Source organism: Anopheles arabiensis, chromosome 2 (genome assembly GCF_016920715.1).
Source record: "Anopheles arabiensis isolate DONGOLA chromosome 2, AaraD3, whole genome shotgun sequence".
Taxonomy (NCBI): Eukaryota; Metazoa; Arthropoda; class Insecta; order Diptera; family Culicidae; genus Anopheles; species Anopheles arabiensis.
Genome location: NC_053517.1, coordinates 2,836,827 through 2,855,975, shown reverse-complemented (window position 1 = coordinate 2,855,975; position 19,149 = coordinate 2,836,827). Strand labels below are relative to the sequence as shown.

The 19,149-nt window shown below is 48.5% G+C and overlaps 4 protein-coding genes across 5 annotated transcripts; 1 reads left to right on the top strand and 3 right to left on the bottom strand.

Moving 5' to 3' along the window:
• Positions 1–798: 798 nt before the first annotated feature.
• On the bottom strand, positions 799–3,772 carry LOC120893419 (succinate--CoA ligase [ADP/GDP-forming] subunit alpha, mitochondrial). Its single transcript, XM_040295276.1, has 4 exons — positions 3,609–3,772; positions 2,765–3,210; positions 1,944–2,228; positions 799–1,884 (listed from the first exon to the last, which is right to left on the bottom strand). The coding sequence occupies exons 1-4, from the start codon at positions 3,646–3,648 to the stop codon at positions 1,669–1,671; spliced, it is 987 nt and encodes a 328-aa protein (XP_040151210.1). The 5' UTR covers positions 3,649–3,772; the 3' UTR covers positions 799–1,668.
• A 122-nt stretch (positions 3,773–3,894) lies between these two features.
• On the bottom strand, positions 3,895–4,586 carry LOC120893421 (39S ribosomal protein L20, mitochondrial). Its single transcript, XM_040295279.1, has 3 exons — positions 4,395–4,586; positions 4,032–4,323; positions 3,895–3,959 (listed from the first exon to the last, which is right to left on the bottom strand). Exons 1-3 carry the CDS (start codon positions 4,479–4,481, stop codon positions 3,943–3,945), a joined length of 396 nt encoding a protein of 131 aa, XP_040151213.1. The 5' UTR covers positions 4,482–4,586; the 3' UTR covers positions 3,895–3,942.
• Positions 4,587–4,627: 41 nt separating this feature from the next.
• LOC120893420 (protein-S-isoprenylcysteine O-methyltransferase) lies at positions 4,628–6,738 on the top strand. Its single transcript, XM_040295277.1, has 5 exons — positions 4,628–5,059; positions 5,152–5,413; positions 5,480–5,589; positions 5,655–5,762; positions 5,829–6,738. Exons 1-5 carry the CDS (start codon positions 4,862–4,864, stop codon positions 6,009–6,011), a joined length of 861 nt encoding a protein of 286 aa, XP_040151211.1. The 5' UTR covers positions 4,628–4,861; the 3' UTR covers positions 6,012–6,738.
• Positions 6,594–9,254, bottom strand: LOC120893417 (coiled-coil domain-containing protein 63). Of its 2 annotated transcripts, none has more exons than XM_040295274.1 (4): positions 9,074–9,254; positions 7,297–8,419; positions 7,054–7,225; positions 6,594–6,979 (listed from the first exon to the last, which is right to left on the bottom strand). In XM_040295274.1, the coding sequence occupies exons 2-4, from the start codon at positions 8,360–8,362 to the stop codon at positions 6,754–6,756; spliced, it is 1,464 nt and encodes a 487-aa protein (XP_040151208.1). In that variant the 5' UTR covers positions 8,363–8,419; positions 9,074–9,254; the 3' UTR covers positions 6,594–6,753. The 2 variants fall into 2 exon arrangements, with proteins under 2 accessions (XP_040151208.1, XP_040151209.1); XM_040295275.1 differs by lacking the exon at positions 9,074–9,254 and adding an exon at positions 8,942–9,032.
• Positions 9,255–19,149: the final 9,895 nt, after the last annotated feature.

Below are 19,149 nucleotides of genomic sequence, written 5' to 3'. Positions count from 1 at the left end.
GCACATCGCGTCGGCCTAACCTTTGTGTCGGTATGGTGGCCACTTCGGCAGGGGAAATGATTCTTTTGTGGAAATATCTATCGTTAGATGTTTGTGTGATGTGCTTTCAATTGTAAAGTTTGTACCTAGAAATGTTAAAAGCAACACGTGGACAATAGTAAATGTGTGTAAAAATGAAACCGAATCATTCGCATCTGTTATTTTCGGTCCGAATAGTGTCACAAACTAGGCACATGAAAACACCGTAGAATGGATTTTTAAATACCTTCCACGAAAAAATATCGCACAATCAATGGAGGGTGGATTTAATTCCGAGAATGGGGTGTGCTTTATCATTTCTAAGAACTTGAAACACGGCTGGAGTTGTGCATAAGGGTTAAAACCCGAACACGAATAGCGGTTGCCTTCGTGGACCCGGAAAGGGGGTGTGAGGCATGCCGCGGCTGAGTGGAGCCCGCGGAGTGCGGCGACCGCTTTTCCCACAGGGCAAGGCGAGTTTTTTGGCGACTCAAAACGTCAAAAACCGTCACAACTGCTTTCAAAAAGCATCGCCAGCGAGGAAAAATCGCAACAATTTGGAACGTTGGCGAGCTCACGAAAACCGGGTTTTGGCCTGCGGGAAGTGCTGATTTGATTTGAAATGGAAATGGACAAAGCAAGGAATGACGCTTTTCTTTCCGGACGGCATTTCTCATAATCTCCGTAACCATAAATTTCTCTTGAAATTACACATATTTGTTAGTATTTAGTCGTTGGATTACTAGTCTATGTATTAATCACACACCGCAAACATTGTAATTAATAACATACGTATCATCGTATTTTAACATTTATTTTACGTTCGATTGCACCATAACAACATGATCGCGCGTCTTTCGCTCCGTTCCTGTATGTGATAATTTTAACGCTTAGTCTTTTTGGGACACGAGTTCCGAATTCCGTTACAACGGGCTTTGTTGTGCATTTTTTTTTCAGTAGCGGTTACTTTTCCAATTTCGTGCAAATCACATAAAAGCTGCTAACATTCATAGTATCGTCGATCGCTCGTGATCGCGATCCGCAGTGCAAGTTGGTTTAGGTGTGTGTGTGCTGATACACAGTAGGCGGTGCAGGTAAAGTACATTGGTGCATTATGGGGGGGTATTTACTGTCGGTGGCATTACATCTACCCTTCGAACTCTTCGATATTGGCTGAAAGTGCAGAAACTGGTGATCAGTAACGGAACAGTACTCGAATAGCGATCAATAAAAAGGCATCCTCCGTGTGGTTCATGCAGTTTGGATTTAAATAACTTATGAGTTGCTTTCGATTTTTCTCCGGACAACAAGGGCACGGCAGTGTAATCGTGTTTCTTCTCTCCGTTGGTGGTAACTTTTCCGTGCTTTGAACGTACCTATCGAACAGCCCCCGGGAGATGATGATGCAGATATCAATATCATCAGAGGAAAGAATTTTGGATTTTGGGAGACGAGTAATAACTGAACTATCGAAAAGGATTATTGGCTTCGTTAAATAACTATCTATTTATCCTTTGCGCTCCTGTTAGTGTTTGCCGCGCAGTACTTTAGTGGTTATGAGTTATGTTTCGCTTAACCGTGCCGAGACGAGCTGATGACATGCGTGGTATGTGTGTGTGTGTGTGTGTGTTTTGTTTAAATTGTTTCTCTCTAAACCAGCTCCAATCTCTTCATCTCTTTGATCAGCTCCTTGCCCATCTGGGCCGGGCTTCTCGTGACGATCACACCGGCCTTCTCGAGCGCGTTGATCTTATCCTGAGCTCCGCCCTTTCCGCCGGAAATGATGGCACCAGCATGACCCATACGGCGGCCGGGCGGGGCCGAAAGGCCAGCAATGAACGATACCACTGGTTTCGCTTTGATGCCCTAAAAAACCAAACGAAAGTTAAACGACGAACGCAAAGAAGTTGCTGCAAACCACCTACCTGGTTGTACTGCATAAGATAATCGGCGGCCTTTTCCTCGGCCACACCACCGATCTCACCGATCAGGATGATGCCCTTGGTGTCGGGATCCTTCAGGAAGACCTCCAGGCAGTCGATGAAGTCGGTTCCGTTGAAAGGATCGCCTCCAATGCCGACGCACAGCGTCTGGCCAAGGCCGACCTCGGTCGTCTGGTGGACGGCTTCGTAGGTCAGCGTGCCGGACCGGGACACGACTCCGATCTTGCCGCGCTTGTGAATATGTCCCGGCATAATACCGATTTTGCACTGCGGAAAAATTGAAGCGATCGAACAATTCATTATACGTAATCGGCCAGAGCGTGACAGCGCGGCAACATCTGTTGCCGCATCGGCGGTTCGTGCCAAGCATCATTCACACATTGTTCTATTTTTATCCACGACATTTTGCTTCATTTGTTCACCGGTTCCATATGGCATTGAAAGCTGGTACGAAACCAACCTCAACGTCGCGCTGCTTGTTGCGACGTAACAGCACCTTTCGGCAATACAAGATACGACCGTCCGTCGCGGGGAGCGGTTTTAATCAACGGATCTTGTTTACATGCACCAGAGACTCAGTTCCGCGTCCACAGCGGAGCTACAGCTCTTATCTCTTCCCGGCAAGAGGTCATTTCTTCGTTGAATATTGAACTTTGTCTTGTGAAGATAATGCAGCAGTGGGCCGGCAATCACTCACAAAAACAACGCCGTCTCACACACACACATACACACACGCACACACATCGACCGACGGTCGTTCTCATTTCATCCCAACACAACATTCCTCACACGGTGCTACTTACTTGCTCGGGCGCAATGATTCCGGGGCAGTTGGGACCGACGAGACGGGACTTATCCTGCGCCAGCAGGGCGTGCTTCACCTTCACCATGTCGTGCTGGGGCACTCCCTCGGTAATGCACACGATCAGTGGCATCTCAGCCTCGATCGCTTCCATGATGGCCTTTGCGGCACCGGGCGGCGGCACGTAAATGACGGACGCTTCCGCGCCAGTAGCCTTCTTCGCTTCGGCCACCGTGTTGAACACTGGTCGGTCCAGGTGCGTGCGGCCACCCTTGCCGGGGGACACTCCACCGACCAGCTTGGTGCCATACTCGATGGCTTGCTGCGAGTGGAAGGTACCTTGCTTACCGGTGAATCCCTGGCAGATAACTTTCGAGTTCGAGTTCAGCTTCAGGTTCTTGCGCGTGGCTTCGTAGCTCGCGAACCGAACGCTGGTCGAGAAACCATCTAGAAAAAAAAGGAAACAATAGAACGGAACGTTAACACTTTGTTTGATCATGCATAATACGTCATCGAGGTAAAGGTTAACCAGCCCTTTGGCACACACCACCTTCACCGAACCGACCGGGCTACTGCGTGCGAAAACTGGACGCACGAGGCTAATAAACAAACCGCCGCACGATGACGAAGATTTAATCATGCAAAACGAGTTAGGCGACGTTGATAATAGATGCAGGCACAACTTGATTAAGAAACCGCACCAGGCGCACCTCCGCAATGTCTGCGGTGTGTGTGCGACCGCAGGCCCTTTCTATTATTCGGGATTATGTAATTTTGCGAACTGTTTTCGCGAATACGCCGCACGGGCCAGCTCTGATTCGATTCGGCACCGCTCCAGCACTTACCTTTTACCCGGGAGAAAAGCCTTGCACTTGCGGCAGCCATCGTTGGAAGCAGAAAATGCGGAATTTAGGTAGAATCCGAGGCCGTAAGGTGCAAAGTCGCGTTTTAATCGGAACCCTCGGTCTAGTTCGATGAGCAATTTGTCGACTGGATTTGACAGCTCGCGAGCAAAGCTGACAGGGCTGCCAGACGGTCGGCAGTGTTGCCGTCTCGTGGTTATTATTTTCTGCTGCTTTCTTCGGATATTTTTTCGTGAACGTAGTTTTAATGAATAAAAATAACTTTTAATACTTTTTACATCGATTTATTCCAAGGGCTACATACTTATTGAATCACTTATTTATCTCCGCTTCCTGTAAATAGTTAAAAGATAATATTCAAAGTCGATCTCGATGAGAATTAAAAAACTGTTTACAGAAACTCACCCTCCTCTGGAACTTGCTGGCTTATCTTGGCAAGCGCCTCAAACGTTCTCGGTTCCCAAATGGCCAAGTCGGCCAGCACTTTCCGGTTCAACAGAATATCATTGCGATACAGCCCATACTGGAAGTCGGCAAACTGCATACCATGCTGCTCGCACCCTGCATTGACTCGCTGCGTCCACAGCTCTCGCATATCCTCTTTCTTCAGCTCACGTCCTTTCGTGGCATATGCAAGGGCTCGGTTTACATTTCGAATCGCAATGGAATAGCAATTGCGCCGACGACCGATGTAGTGCTGAAAAACAATTGCACAGACACATTGCATGAGTGTGGGTCTTGCGGCGCGGTTCTTCCAACTGTACTTACTGCGGCTAGTTTGAAAATCCTGCGCTTTCTCCAGAACTCGTCCGGTCCCCGGGAGCGCACAAAGTTCACCACCGATGTAAAAACCATGTTTCCGGGGGCAAAGCTATAATTTTTGCTCTCCAAATCCGATTATCCCGGCAAAGTTGTGCCGAGCCCAAAACAAAACAAACATGTGCAATTTTTTACGTAATGTCACGCTTGTCAAACGGCGTTCGCGAGGAAAACACTGTCGGATGTCAGCTGTCGGAGCTCGTTTGCCGCGAGAGAGCGCTAGCAGCCATCAAAACAAACAGTGCAGAAAACCGGAAAAATATCAGCGAAAAGTTAGCGGAAGGTGCACAAAGCATTGGTTGGTGAGAAAAAAACGATTCAAGCACAACATGTACAAAGATCTGGTTGGCGGGGTAACGTACAAGCATTGAGAAAGCAAAGGGATCATTTGGACGGGTGTGCGAAATCCGTGAACCATGGCCATAATGCTGTGCTACGAGGGAAGACTGAGCCTGTACTGCTTTCTGGGCGGAATGGCCAGCTTGCTGGTGTTCTACGGGGCAGAAGCATTCCTGCACGAGGAAAGCATATGGACCAAGGTGGCCCTTTCGGTGGGCTACTACATTTCGCTGAACGTTATCATACGGATAAGATACAACCCGCGAGATTATCAGGTGAGTTAGCCGCTTCAGTCCGGATTATCATCAATATGTATGTAATGAACGAATTGTACTATTGTTTTGTGTTGCTTTCCGTTTATCCACAGATTGCCGTGAGGGCTGCATTCCTGGGAACTGTATTATCAGCCGGAATCGTTGTTGTTCTTTACGCTCAGGAGCAGTACAAATCCTTTGGCATCTATGCCACCCTGATGGCACTGTTTCATTACACGGAATATCTGGGCATTGCCATTTGCAACCCGAAAACGCTGTCACCCGACTCGTTCATTCTGAACCACTCGATACATTACGGGTTGGCCGCTGCGGCAAGCTGGATTGAGTATTTCGTCGAGGTGCATTACTTCCCAGGTAAGTAGTAAGCTCGTGGGTGTTTGATGCATTCCTCCTACTCATGTTGTACGACGCTTGTTCCAGAAATGAAAACATACAAATCGGTATGGATTGCTGGCTTGCTGCTGTGTCTAGCGGGAGAATCACTCCGGAAGGTGGCAATGATAACGGCCAGCAAGAACTTTAGCCACATTGTAAGAGAGCACAGATCCCGGGGGCAATGTAATTCTGACGATTAAATGGCTCGTTTTCCTTTCAGGTTCAATTCGAACGACACAACGAGCACGAGCTGGTGACACACGGTGTTTATGGTTGGATGCGACACCCTTCCTACGTGGGATGGTTCTATTGGTCGATAGGCACACAGGTAGATGACACGGCGAAATTTGAAAATCATCGTTGCGTTATTACCATTTTCTTTCAATCCCTCTAGATTACGCTGGCCAATCCCGTGTGCTTCGTAATTTATGCAATCGCTAGCTGGAAGTTTTTCCACGACCGAATACTGATGGAGGAAATAACGCTGTTGAACTTTTTCGGCGAAGAGTACATCCAGTACCAGGAACGTGTTCCCTCCGGCCTGCCGTACATAAGCGGGTTCCGCGTGGAACCATGATATTTCGAGCACGATCCCGGCTGCGAGGATCAAACCAGTTTTCACACGGACAAACGCAATGAGACTGATGAGCGCGTAGGAACCGGCACGGTCCGGCGATCCTTCGAGGACAATAACGAACGACACGTGCTGGAAATGGCAAAGGTGGATGTGGAACGAAGAAGAAGCATCGGAGGTGGTGGCAGTGGTGGTGGAATAGAGCACAGTCGTAACCGGAGGTACTCGGGAACGTACGACAACTGTGATGATCAGGATGCATCATCGTTGGTGTAGGAATCGTATCTCGGTTCATTTCCCTCCGGATGGGGATTGCATTTTTTTGAACAAAAAAGAATCATAACGTACATTTTAGCTACATAGTTAGAGCCTGGAAAGGTCTTGGTGAGCTTATCATCACTAAACAAAAGCACAGACAACAGTCATAGGTATGATAAATGTTTCCTCTTTAATTCCCTGATCCCTCCAGAACCGAACCAAATGCATCGGTTCGTGAATGCTACAGCACAGTAATCATTAATCAAGGACAGAAGTAAGCACTACCGACAGCGGTGTATATTTATAGTTTCGATAACAAATCATAGCTTTAGTATGGTTGTACTAATTTATATGTATACAAGTGCATGTATTTTTCGTTTTCTTACAAAACAAACAAGAACCATTTACAAAACCCAGTGCCACAGAATGGTTAGAGAAACGTGCAAACTAATACAAAACTGTTCGTATAAAATCGCCTCCGCATGGTTTAGTTCCTTTCAATGCGCACCTTGGCCGACTCCTTAATGTTAAAGTTCGGTACACGATCCTTCTTGCCCAGGATCTTTGTCGTCGGCTCAATGTAGGTCACGTTGCTGATGATGCTCAGCACCCGGCGCTCGATGATGCCTAGGAACAGTTTAGCGTTGTTCAGCGTCACCCGACGTTCGTTGTTGAGCAGGTTCAGTATGGGCGCCTCATCGCACATGAGAAGTCTGTGGAAATTTCGCCAAAAGACATTAGTCACGTGTGCTGTAAAAGATGCTCCTAGTCGATCCCATTTTCTTACTTATATATCCGTTCAGCCATTCTCAGCAGCTCGTCCAGCTTAACGTCCAACTTCAGCTTAACTTCCTGGGCCGTCTCGGCCGCCTCACGACACTCCTGTTCTGCGAGGCGCAGTGCATCGATGTTGTCATCCTGCGAGTGCTCCTTCGACTCGTTGATTGCTATCTGTTCCGCTGTGGAAAATCATTCAAAAACATTTAAAAAAAACTCCTTTTCTTCGCCCTTCGCAACGGCAGCTACGAACCAATGTTATCCTGCAGCAGTTGAACACTTTCGGTGAGCGTTTCCACCTCGTGGCTCAGCTCGTTCACGTAGTTGAAGAGGGCAAAGTTTTCCTCCTCCTTTTTGATAAACTTGGCCACCAGCCGATCGATGTCGTCCTCGCCCGAGAAGTTCATGATGCGCGTCATGATCTGCTCGTACTCCTGGTACTGCTTCTCGAGATGCTCCAGCATCTTCTTGCGCTTCTGTGCCTCGCGCTCCTCCAGCTCCGCATTGGCGCGCCGCTGCCCCTTGATGCCCAGGAACTCTTGCAGCTTGGCGTCGTGATCGAGCTTGCGCTGCAGCTCCCGCATCTCCTGTATGTGGGCCAGCTTGTCGCTTTGGCCCTTATCCTTGAGGATCTGCAGCTTGGTGCAGAGCTCCTCCCTCGTATCGTACGCCGAGGTGGCCTGCTCGATCAGATCGATCATGTAGCGCTTGCCCTCGTTCAGCTTGTTCACCAGCTTCTCCCACATGATGTTGAAGGTGGCCCGTTCCGTCAGCATGTGGTCGATGGTTTGGCGCAACTGCGCATTCTCTGCCATAACCGCACCGGCCCGCTTGTTCACCACGTCCAGCCGGTTCTCCAGCTTCTTGACGGACTGTTGCGCCTTGGCAATGGTTTCGTTGTACAGATTGTCCGTCACCTCGTTGTTCCGTATCTCGGCAATCTCGCGGTGGATCTTCTTGATGTGGCCCTCCAGCTCCCACAGACTGTCCTTCTTCGCCTTCAGCGCCTGGTGTGCCTTTTCCTGCCGATCGTACGCCAGCTCCAGCACACCCTCCAGCTCCTGCTCGCGCTTGGAGTGCGTACCGTTCTCCTCGCAGTTCAGCTGCAGCTGCAGCTGCTGCTTTTCCTTCTCGAGCACGCGGATGTTTTGCTCGAACTTGCGCAACGCTTTCGATTTCGTGTCCAGGAACGAGGCGCGCTCGTTCAGCAGCGTCCGGAGCAGCTTCTGCAGCCGCGAGATCTCCGCCTCGGCCAGCTGATCCATCTCGTACTGCTCGGCCGCCCCGATCTCCGACGCCATCTTCGGTTGGCTGGACATGGTTGGGGTTTTGTGTTTGCACTAAGTAACCGCGGGGCGCGTCGTGTCTTTAGCTCACTGAAAGCACGCAATAAGATGGCAGCAAACGCTATAATGAGGAACACAAACAGTTGCACACACGGTGCGCTTTTGCAACACCGGAACATTGCCCGTTTGTGGGGGGCGAAAGATACGGCGGAACAACGTGCAAAACTGGTGCAAACAATTAGCATAAATAAATGATTTGATTGAAGATGAATATGCGGGAGAGAGGGAGAGTAAGAGAGAAAAGCACAGAAAACGCAAATAGGAAGTGCAATCGTTTCGCTTGTGTTTTTGGGAAAGTTTGCAGGTAAAATGCGTCTGGTGCATGAAGCTTGTTGTTGTTGTTGTTGTTGGTGCAAGCGGAAGTAAAATTCCGTTGGAAACTGGCGTCGGCCAGGGGAAACAAGAAAAAGCTCATCTCCAACACCACCAGACGCACCCGACCCACTGTTGGGTATGGGTGTGAAACAATGGTGCGAATATTGTTGTACGATCTTCAATTCTCCCCAAAACAAAAAAAACACTTTCTATCTTTGCACACACACCCCCACCCACCACGGTTGGAGCAAAACGAGAGCTGGAAAACAAACGGGGACACTTCCGAGAAAAGCGAGATTGAACGGAGGGGGGAAATTCTATTTATGCGCCCGCTGCAGAGTTAAACAATTGATTTCTATTTCAAATCACCTTTCTTTTCAGAACTGTTTCACTTTCATCGGGAAAAAAGGGTGAGTGAAAATTCCCACCCCAATCGCTAATCGAGCTGGATTAAACGGATGAAAAACACCTCCAAGAATGTCGCAGTTGGAATACGGACTGACTTCATCAAAGGCTCGCACAAGCTCTTCTCTGCCGGAATGAGGGAAGTGTGCTTCAAGCAGGGTCGAAATGCCATCGATACACTCGTTTGATCGATGGAGTGCTATGCGTTGCCATGGAGATGCCTTGCCGTACGACTTCCGATCCGGGCGAGGGATGGTTGTTCCGACATGGTAGTTTTTTTGTATTGCTTTTGTATTTCATTCATCCCGGCGGTGAAATGATCCATCATCACTATCACCATCATCGATTGATTCAACCTAATTAATTGGCCGCGTGATCACTGGTGAAAGGGTTTTACATGGGGCGGGCGCCAACGCTTGGACGAGATTTGAGCGGCACGCTTTTAATCACTTCCTCCCAAATAACTCCACAACCGGAGGAAGGGGTTTGGTTGCTGTTATTTCCTCAGGCCATGTTGGGTCAAAAAAGTAGGGCTCTAAACTGTCGGACCATTTTCCCGGTGGCACTTCCGAGGGAGGGTGAGCGAACACTTTGTTCGTAGTGAAAAGTGCCGACACCTTTGAGAATCGCGACAGCAACTGAACCCCTTTTTTTGTGGGTCGAGTGTGGTCACCGCTGTATAACGGGGAAGTGTTCGATATACGTTGGCATAGCGCAGGTGCATTCCGAAAATGTCGCCGTTCCGGCACGGAGTTATGCAATTTGTCAGCCTTGTCCGTTGTAATGAGGCTTTTGAAATGGTTTGAAATGAAAGCCATACGGTGTATTTTTTCTATGGGTTATTTGTGTTGTATTATTGGTAAAAGGGTTTCCAAGCGATGTAACAGTTAATGTGATCAATCTTCATCTTCTTCTTCTTTTTCTTCTTCTTCTTCTTCTTCTTCTTCTTCTTCTTCTATATCCTTGGAAGGATCCTGTACATAATTAGTTTCAAATTGACCCTTCAACCTCCAACGTGACACCCTTAAGTGGCCTCATTTTTATCTCACCAGTACATCAACGACACCGCGCCGCACTGAAGCGTGCTATCCTAATTTCTACTGACTGCTCACTCCTAAACAAACAGCAAGCAAGCCAGCCAGCCAGTCTTGCGGTGGCCCTTTTTCCTTTCAAACGCCACAATGCGTCAGCGACTGACGCAATGCACTTGTCACAATGCTTGTATGTTCGGGCGCCCCAAAACACACATGGCGGAGGGGGGGCCTTATAATAGCATCCATCTTTTTTTTTTCTTCGAGGCCGCATGTGCATTTTCACTCGAGTGCATCCACGGGCAGCCCAGACAGGGCCCGGTCGGTTCGGGTTGCGAAAATTGTATGTTTTGTGAAGTTGCAACCGTCCGCAACGACGAAAAGCACAACTTTTATTTACAACTCGCCGCCAAACCCCACCGACCGAATCTTCTTGCCGGCTGGGGGCCGTTGTGGCGTTGTGGCTGCACCAGACAGAAGCTCAGCAGCCTGCCGGGGCCTCAACGGGGCAGTACCAACCGGTTCGTGCTCGTTACGAGGTTCTACACAGGTGGGGTTGGCAAGAAACAATGGAGTAGAATGAATGGTAAGCGGCAGTGAGCATTGTTAGTAGCGGTACAAATGCTGGTGCGCCAGCATGGATTATGATCAGCTTAACACAAATCATAAAATGTTATTTCGTTTGAGGCCATTTACATAAGTTGCAATTTATATCACAATTAGAAGCGTAATGGTGGTGGTTTATTCGAACCTTGATTAGGACGTAATGATCGCTTCCTTATCAATGTGCTATGAGTAGTTTGCAACGATTGCAATTAATTGATCAACCTTACAACATTAACCCTCAAAGCAAATGTTCTTAAGACGCAACAGCAGCAACATCGGTCCAATTCACCACAAACCTTGCACTGTGATACAGTTCGATTTGAAAATGTAACGCTTCATTTCAACCGCCGAACGAATCGACTGGGCCCTGCCGAAGGTCTGCTGGGGCGGAAGCAGTGCATTCTGCCGCGTGAGAGACCTTTTGCGGTCCGCAAGATCGGCTGCTAAGGTTATCGGCTGTAGCTGTAACCGTGGCAACCACCATCCATCGATGGTATCAAATTAATTACCTTCGTTAAAGCTTAACAAACGGAACCGCTGCGCCGCTGGTATCCGGTGCGAGGAAATGGAGTGATTTAGTCGAACTTAGAAGGTGGAGTTAGGCTAGATTTTCCCGCGCAACCATCCACTACCAACCTACCCCCACTCATTTATGTAGATGAACCATCACGATGATCGTCGCTCGTTCGAGGCGAATATTTAACAAGGCAGAAGACCACTTCCTGCCGCGACGACTGCTCGCTTGCGCTGAAGCCTTGTAGCCAACCGGCCCAAAGAGAAAGTGATAAGCTGAGAACGGTTTCGGTGAGCTTTCTTTGCGCCCCATAAATCGGTGGGGGGGTGTGGAAAATGCACCGCGATGGGAAATTTTGTTTACGAGCGTGCTGAGGTAGTGTTTCTCCCATTGGTTGCCCATTCACCGGCAGTGTTTATGCGTCTGCCATCAAGCCAAAGTGGGTGTGCGTACCGAGAGTGAGGAAGATTTTTCTCAGCGCCCGCGTTTGCGCGTAGTGTTTGCGTTTAAACGCGTGTGCGATGCGTGCGGAAGTGAAAAGCGTTAATATCTGTCGAATTGGGAATGCTCGCACTCCACGGAGGTAACAATTGAAAAGAAGAGAGAGAAAAATAAAACAACACAGATACAGTTCTTAATTATCCACGGGTTTCGTGTCAAAAACTGCGCCTCGACCGGTAAACAAACACACGACACATTAACAATCGTTGGGAAATTGTGTGCCATTTTCCACCGTGGTTGTCCCAAAACTCCATTGTCTCCATTGGTGCCGGAATTCGTGGGTCAAAAGTGCATCGGCAACTGCACTTCGCTGGGCCGGAGGTTCTCGCCCCACATTTTGAGGTCCATTTGAGGGGACTGCCATAAATGCCACCGCAAGCAAGCAAGTTCATGAGCAAACGCCAACCGGACAATAACCTCTTGCACCCGGCCCACCCACCCAGGGTAGCTTTCCAGCGGGCGATAAGCATTTATTATTAACGGTATTTTGCGTTTGGGATGAAATGTGTATCAGGCGTTTGTTCCATATAATAAATTTTAATCCTCCTCCTTTAGCTCCCTAACAAAAAAACAGGTGCCTTTCCCCCCGAGCTGATGGGAACACTTTCAGTGACACCTTTTTGGAGAGAGGAAAAAAAAACAGTTTCCCGCGTAGAAGAACAAGTGCGCAAAGAGTCACGCCACAGCGACGCGCACAAGCTGCGCTGCGTTGCTCAAGCGCGGGCCCCGAAAGGAAATATGATGGCTGCTTGTATGACCCAGTAAATCACATGCCCGGCCACCGTCGGCAATGGTAATAATGCTAATAATAGCCCCGCCGAATGCCGTCACACGGGTAGGCACGCTGCGTTTTCCTTCCATTCTCGAAACAACAAAAAACGCCATTTACCGGAGTTAATGCGTCGCTGTGTGTTGGTATTTTACTAAATGGCGCACTGGTGTTGCGTTTTCCCGTACCATCACTTATGCTTATTACAATTTTGGTTGAACGATGTGTGCTGTTTTGGTGCTCTTTTCGGTGAGAGGACTTTAAACCTTTATTCACTCGATCAACAAGCAAAGGGATGGCATTAAAATTAATTTAGAAAAAAACATACAACCGTCTTGACAGTACGACGATTCCATGCGAACGCTTCTCACTCACCTTGACTTTCATCCACCCCCATTCCACGAACTTACCAACTCGCAGATTGGCAGACGCATCAAAGCATGCGCCGAGCATTTGGGGATTGGGTGCACGTGATCGCATTGCAGACACGGGCTTCCCTCGCGCGCACACTAACTCATGCCTTTGCCATTTCCATGCATTTCTGTGCCTTTGCTTTCTGTGTCAGGGCGTACATTTTCTAAACTCGTACGTACTATTTCGGATGGCTTTACAACGCGGGGAGAGAGAGAGAGGGGCAAACCCATATAAACATACGGACAGGAAGACGATTGCAAGCAAATTGTTTCATGGCCAATGAATTTGAAAGGCTCAATGGGGAAATGACGACGATGGCGACGGCGACGACGACGACGACGGTGCTTTGCTGTACCGTTGAGGGAACGCTCCCCTCACCCCACAGTGCTCACAAATTCATACACCACCACCACAGAGAGCAGCAAGTGGTGCAGTGTCGTAGGAAGAAGCGCACAAAACGGGGCGGCGCGGGTGGCATGGATTTGATCCAAAAGAAGGGTTATGATTTAGCTGCACAGTGACCATTAGTTGAGATTTGTTCAGGAAAAGAGCTGCACTCTGAAGGGCTTGGTTGCGTTCGTTTCCATTTCCTGTGCGTAGGCTTCAATTACACTCTGCTGCTGCTTGCATGAGAGACGAAGAGAAATTGATGAATAATACATTTTATATGAAGGCATTTCTGGGCGTGAAAGTATTGGCTCAACAGTCAGTGCATTTGCATAGCGCCTTTTCTGTCTGAGTTTGTTTTTATACTCCTCTCCCGCCCCGCCACACACACACACACAGCTTGTCGAAGCGTCTGTGAGGCCATTTGGTGCAGCCTCCATTGCATCATTTTCCTGTCGCACGCCGAAGTCGAACCAAGCTGAACTAAGCCAAGCCAGCACAGCCACAGTAACAGAAACGGAAATTGCTCCGCTTGGCAGTGGTGTTGGCTTCTGTGGAAGTGGAACCATCATGTACCGCCATGCTGTTTATCTGCTGCTTCCGTCGATTCAAACGCGCAATCGAGCGTGATGCAATCTGTCCAAAGGGATTTCCCCTGCCGTCCAACCTCCCGTCCAACGCTCCAACCCGTCCCTGTGGGGCCGCCTGAAATTGGGCTTCTGATGCAGGTACGGTGCATCTAATTATGGTTTACGATGCATCGCACATCCATTCGCCTGTTGGCTGGCGGCAAGCACGATTATTGCCATGCTTTCCAAAGGCCTTTATTGCCCTTTCGGAAGAAGAGCTAGCAAGAGGAGAGAGAGAGAGAGAGGAGGGCGTCAATGAAACATTTTATCTATATTTGTTCTGTTAAGCTACCGGGAGACTGAGAAGCCACCACCACCGACAGTACACGACCAGTCAAGCTTTATTTTCCCACCACTCCCAGTACTCAGGATGCAGTGATGGGGGGAAAAGTGTTCAATCCTTGTGAAACCTTTCTGCTTCATCTCTGAGCGCCCTGGAGCTTGAGTTATCATCGCCACGGTATCGCAACATCCAATCAATCCATTTGCTGTGGACCAATGGCTGTTGTTGCTACTTTACCAGTATTATTAACCGAAATGGCACCACACGTGTGAGTGTGTAGGGCGAAAGCGCGCAAGGCGTGAAAGTCTTTTTGCCAATCAATAAACAAATTATTCGTTCGGTACGGCCCGAACCCGCGAGCCGTCGTGGCGTGGAGTGGCATCATCAGCGTTTCATAATGATTTGATGGAAGCTAATTGGTACGTTCAGATGGTTTGGGGGGATTTTTTTGTTTGTTACTGTTGTTACACACACACACGCGCGTATAAATTCACACAAAGCATACACACTTTGCGCCTTGTTAAGATAGACGCGAAGAGAAGCTTGTGAAGCTGCGAAACACACGAGCTGAACGGTAGCGGAAGCGACAAACCTCTCCGAATGCTCCTGGGTGGTACCGCGCAAGATGCGCGAGAGAAGCGGGCGGAATGTGAAATGAATGTGCTCAAAATAGATACGCAGACAGATGCTGAAACACGCCAGCATTCAGCATCAGTAGTAGCAAAAAAAAAAACAGAAGGCTTAATTGGAAGATTGGCACTATCAAGCGTGTGGTGTCTATTTCCTGGTAATTAAGGAGGTAACATTAGATGCTCCACAAAGTATGTTAATTTCAGCAATAAATGTGAAGCAGCTTTGCGATAAGATTACGGACGAAAAAGCACCATTTGTAGATTACACTCTACACGGGGAAGTATAAAGCGCAAAAGACCAAAACACTGAAGCGTTCTAGCTATAATATTAGCGTAAAATGTAACATTGTCTTGAACTTGGAGCAAATTGAACTTGAATTTGGGACCGTGTTTAAACGGTTTAATGCCCTCAGAAGTGAAACAAACTTCTGCATGCCATTATGGTTCTGTCCCTCGATCGTCAAAACGATCAGTCATGTCAAATTTAATTGAATTATTTCGCTCAACCTAGCCCGAGGACGCCCATGGTTTGCAAAGTCCAAAGCCAAAATTGTCCATTGCCATGGCTTTACCGCAAGGTTGATTGACTACTCGACACGATTCAAGCGCGTTTCACACTGCACAGTTCAATGTTGGAGGTGAAATTTCGATCAAATCCTACGTACGCAAGCAAAATTGAGAATTTATCTCCCCCTGCTCATGAGGGGGGAAGGGGGGTCTGGGTGTGCCAAAGAGGGTTAGTGGTCTGCGGGGCCAATCCCGAGGTTACGCTTGATGGAGCTGATGTTGTTGCTATTTTCCCCGATTTGGTTGCAACAACAGCAGCAGCACCAGCACACACATTTGGCATTGTGTCCGGTTTTAATGTTGATGGTGGCGTTGCTGGTGCGTTGCAGTGCCTCCTCCCACCTGCAGTGTGATGATGTGAACATGCATATTTTTTCAATTCCAACCACGATGACCTCTGCTTGATCACAACACACCACGAGCCATCGACGGAAGCTGGATGGAAGAAGAGCAGAGAGCGCCACACAGAGCGCCTTGTTGTGGTGGTGTAAAACATTAATTTATGATTCGTTTGTGGGCGCTTTTCTGCACTCCCGCAGTGGGGTGGAATTTGCGTATCTCACCCATCAAACGGCACGACTGCATGCAAATGAGCGATGTTGATGCCTGCTAATGCTAATTTGGCAACGCTTGCATAATGTGGCCAGGCGAGATGGATGGATGGATGGATGCAACGAGCAGCCCCCGCGGGCCCGATCTTGATGATGAAGAAGAAGCTTCGAGAGCTTGGAGGGCGAAGTTTTTCTCTCCCTTCCTTCTCCTATTGGGTCCATAAATCTCGGTACCTTTGGGGCGTTTGTGGCCGGTGCGTATTGTGCCACCGTGCCACCATTACACACACCCGGTGCGCAAGGCTTGTTGATTCAATTAATCGTAAATAATCGATTGGCAAAACCGTACCAGAAGGCGTGCAATATTGTGTATTTCCATAGCGCTGATAAAGCACCCTCCCCAGAGCCCGAGTCTTCCCCCCCAAAAAAAAAGTGTTTACTTCCCGCTTGTGTAATCATCTTTTTGTAGTGCGGGGGGATTTTTTTTTGGTTGGCAACTTTCATGATGCGTAATTGCTTTCCCGTACGGGCGTTAGTTATGAGTGCCGAAAATGCCAAGAAAAAAGAATACAGAAAAACATGCTATTAAACGTTTACAGAGAGCATTTCGTGATGGGAGGTTTAACAAACGATTGCGTTACACACGAATCCAGAAGCTTTGGCTAATTTGGCTGGGATGAGCACAATTAGAAACGCATTAAGAGGACAGCCGGCAGAATGCTCGTAGTATCTCTTCCGAGCGAGGAAAACTGCTGCTTTTAAGCAATAGGTTAATGACCAGGAACTATTTTGAAATGTACGTTTATTTTCCCTGTTTGTATTTTAAGCAAACAACAATACAGTTTTGTTGCTGAAACGCACGGTACAAAAACACGGTTCTTTCTATTAACATATTCAAAGCAAAGGGAAAGGCACACAGTGAACAGCTGTCGTTTTTGTGAGTGTGTGTTACTATTGCCCTCTGCACCATCCTGCACCATCGGCTAGACAAGGGAAATGTCACCTATCGTCCGACACGTCTGCCGACACTGCTGGGTCGCTGGGAAAAGTGAAACATTTCAGTTCCGTGCCAACCAAACAGGGAGAAAACCATCGCAACTATCTCATCTGCCGTTTGGTTTTTTCGCGTGCAAAAGAACAACAACAGGTGGAACAACCCAGCTCTGCTACACAAGGGTGTCACAAAACAAACAACAAAAAACACAATGCGTAAAAAATCACAATCGCATAGAGTGCGCAAAACATATGTGTTTGTATGGGAGAGTGCGACTACCATGGTACCATGGGGGAAAATGTCGAAACTGCAGACTATTTCAAACGGAAAAGTCAAGCCAAACGAACGCGTACGCAAATGGCAACAAACCCGGCGGCGGCTGCGCAACGCAACACTACACAATGGTAGTAGATCCCAACCGATTAGTGTGTATCTAATGGCCAGCCCCGGGTTTAATTGCCCCGATGCCACAGGGCGCGCGGCAGAAGAAGATGGTCGCGCAGTTACGCAGCGCCCAACACGACACGGCCATGAATTTGCGCGGCCAGGTGCCAGTGCAGATGAGGAATAGGCATGAAAATGGCCGCAATGGTAGCAATTTTCGGTCCTGAGGCAACACAGCCACACGATTGTGATCCGTCCAAGGGGGGGTCTTCTGAAGGTCTGAGCGTGATCGGAGCGCTTCCTCGGCCGCCTAACGGAACGGAGCGCGTGGGGCGTGATCGTGAATCGAAATGCTCACGCAAACTGTCATCTTTGGCGTAGCTATGAACCTGGTGGATCTGTGAAAATGGCCGCAGATTCCGATGTCATGTCAATGAGCCCGGGAGTTTTGCGCTCAAGGTGAAAAGGTGCACCACAACCCCTCACCCGATCGTGAAGTTGTTCGGTTGGGCGTTTTTCTCTCTTTTTCCCATGGGGTTTTTTTGCGGTAGCAATTTCTGTCCACCTCAGGCTCTGCACCATTCCACCCCGAGAACAGGTCCAGCATCATTCGTGTGCGGTCAAAACGGGTTTTTTTCGACGATCATTATGGGCACGTTCGGTTTCGGTTAGGTGTGTAGCTATTTTGCTAATAGTCTGTCGGTTAGGTCGGTTTCTGGAAGCCGCCAAAACCGATGGTTGGTCACGTAGAACCGATTCTGTGAAGCGGTTTGTGGCTGTGAGTGATGAAATTTTGAGCAAAACATGAGCACCAAACAGGCTCTGGGGGCCTAGAACCTAGAAGTTATTCACCCATGAAATGCAATTATATAGCCATTGGATGTGGTAGAATGAAACGAAATTCAATGAAATGGAATTTTTTCAAGGTTGTGCTCGTAAAAATAAAGATGTACAATGATTCGGTGGTTTTGTACCGCACCAAAACAGTGCAACATTTTCATGAAGAAATTCCACACACAGAAAAAGATTAGCGTGTGTATGGCGTGTCCGCATTCGACCTGCGTCGCTCAATCGCGAACAGAGTATAAACAGACAGGGTCGTCCCTTCATCGCCATGGCAACGGGCGACGTGACTGCAGGGCAAAACATTAAGCTCGTTCTTCCGTTCCCTTTTAGCGATACCTGGTTGACTGTGTTTGTGTGTGTGGGACGCTGGTAAATATTGTCACACATCCCCGTAGGAGTACACCGAAGCTATTTCACTAATTGGATCCCCCACTAGAAGGTAGAACAACGGCCCCGTTTTGCGTCCAATTCCTTGTGCGAACGTGTTGGCGCGTGGACGTCATTCAATCCGGATGTTTGTGCGGCGAATAGGCCCCTGCCCCATTCCTCAACCACCGGACGGGGGGTAACATGTGATCGATGAACGTAAAAGTCATGGCTCATCTCAGCTGGGAATTAAGAGACCTCCGTGCGGAAGAACGAACTGCAAAGTGCAAAGAGAACCAAGCGACGAACCCCCTCCCCGACGTGAGGGAAATCATTAAATGAAGACGCACCAATCGGAAAGGTTAGCATAATTTATGGAAGTCGCATCATTAGCATTGCTGTGCTACACTGTCGAAGTCGAAGAAGTGAACAAAAAAAAAATCGAGAGCCACCAGTGTATGTCAAAATGCGGAACTATAGCGCCCGCATCCGTTTGGACACATTTCTTCTCCGCGGGGATGATAGTGAGATAGTTAGTACAATCTCACCCCTAAACTGTTCTCTCT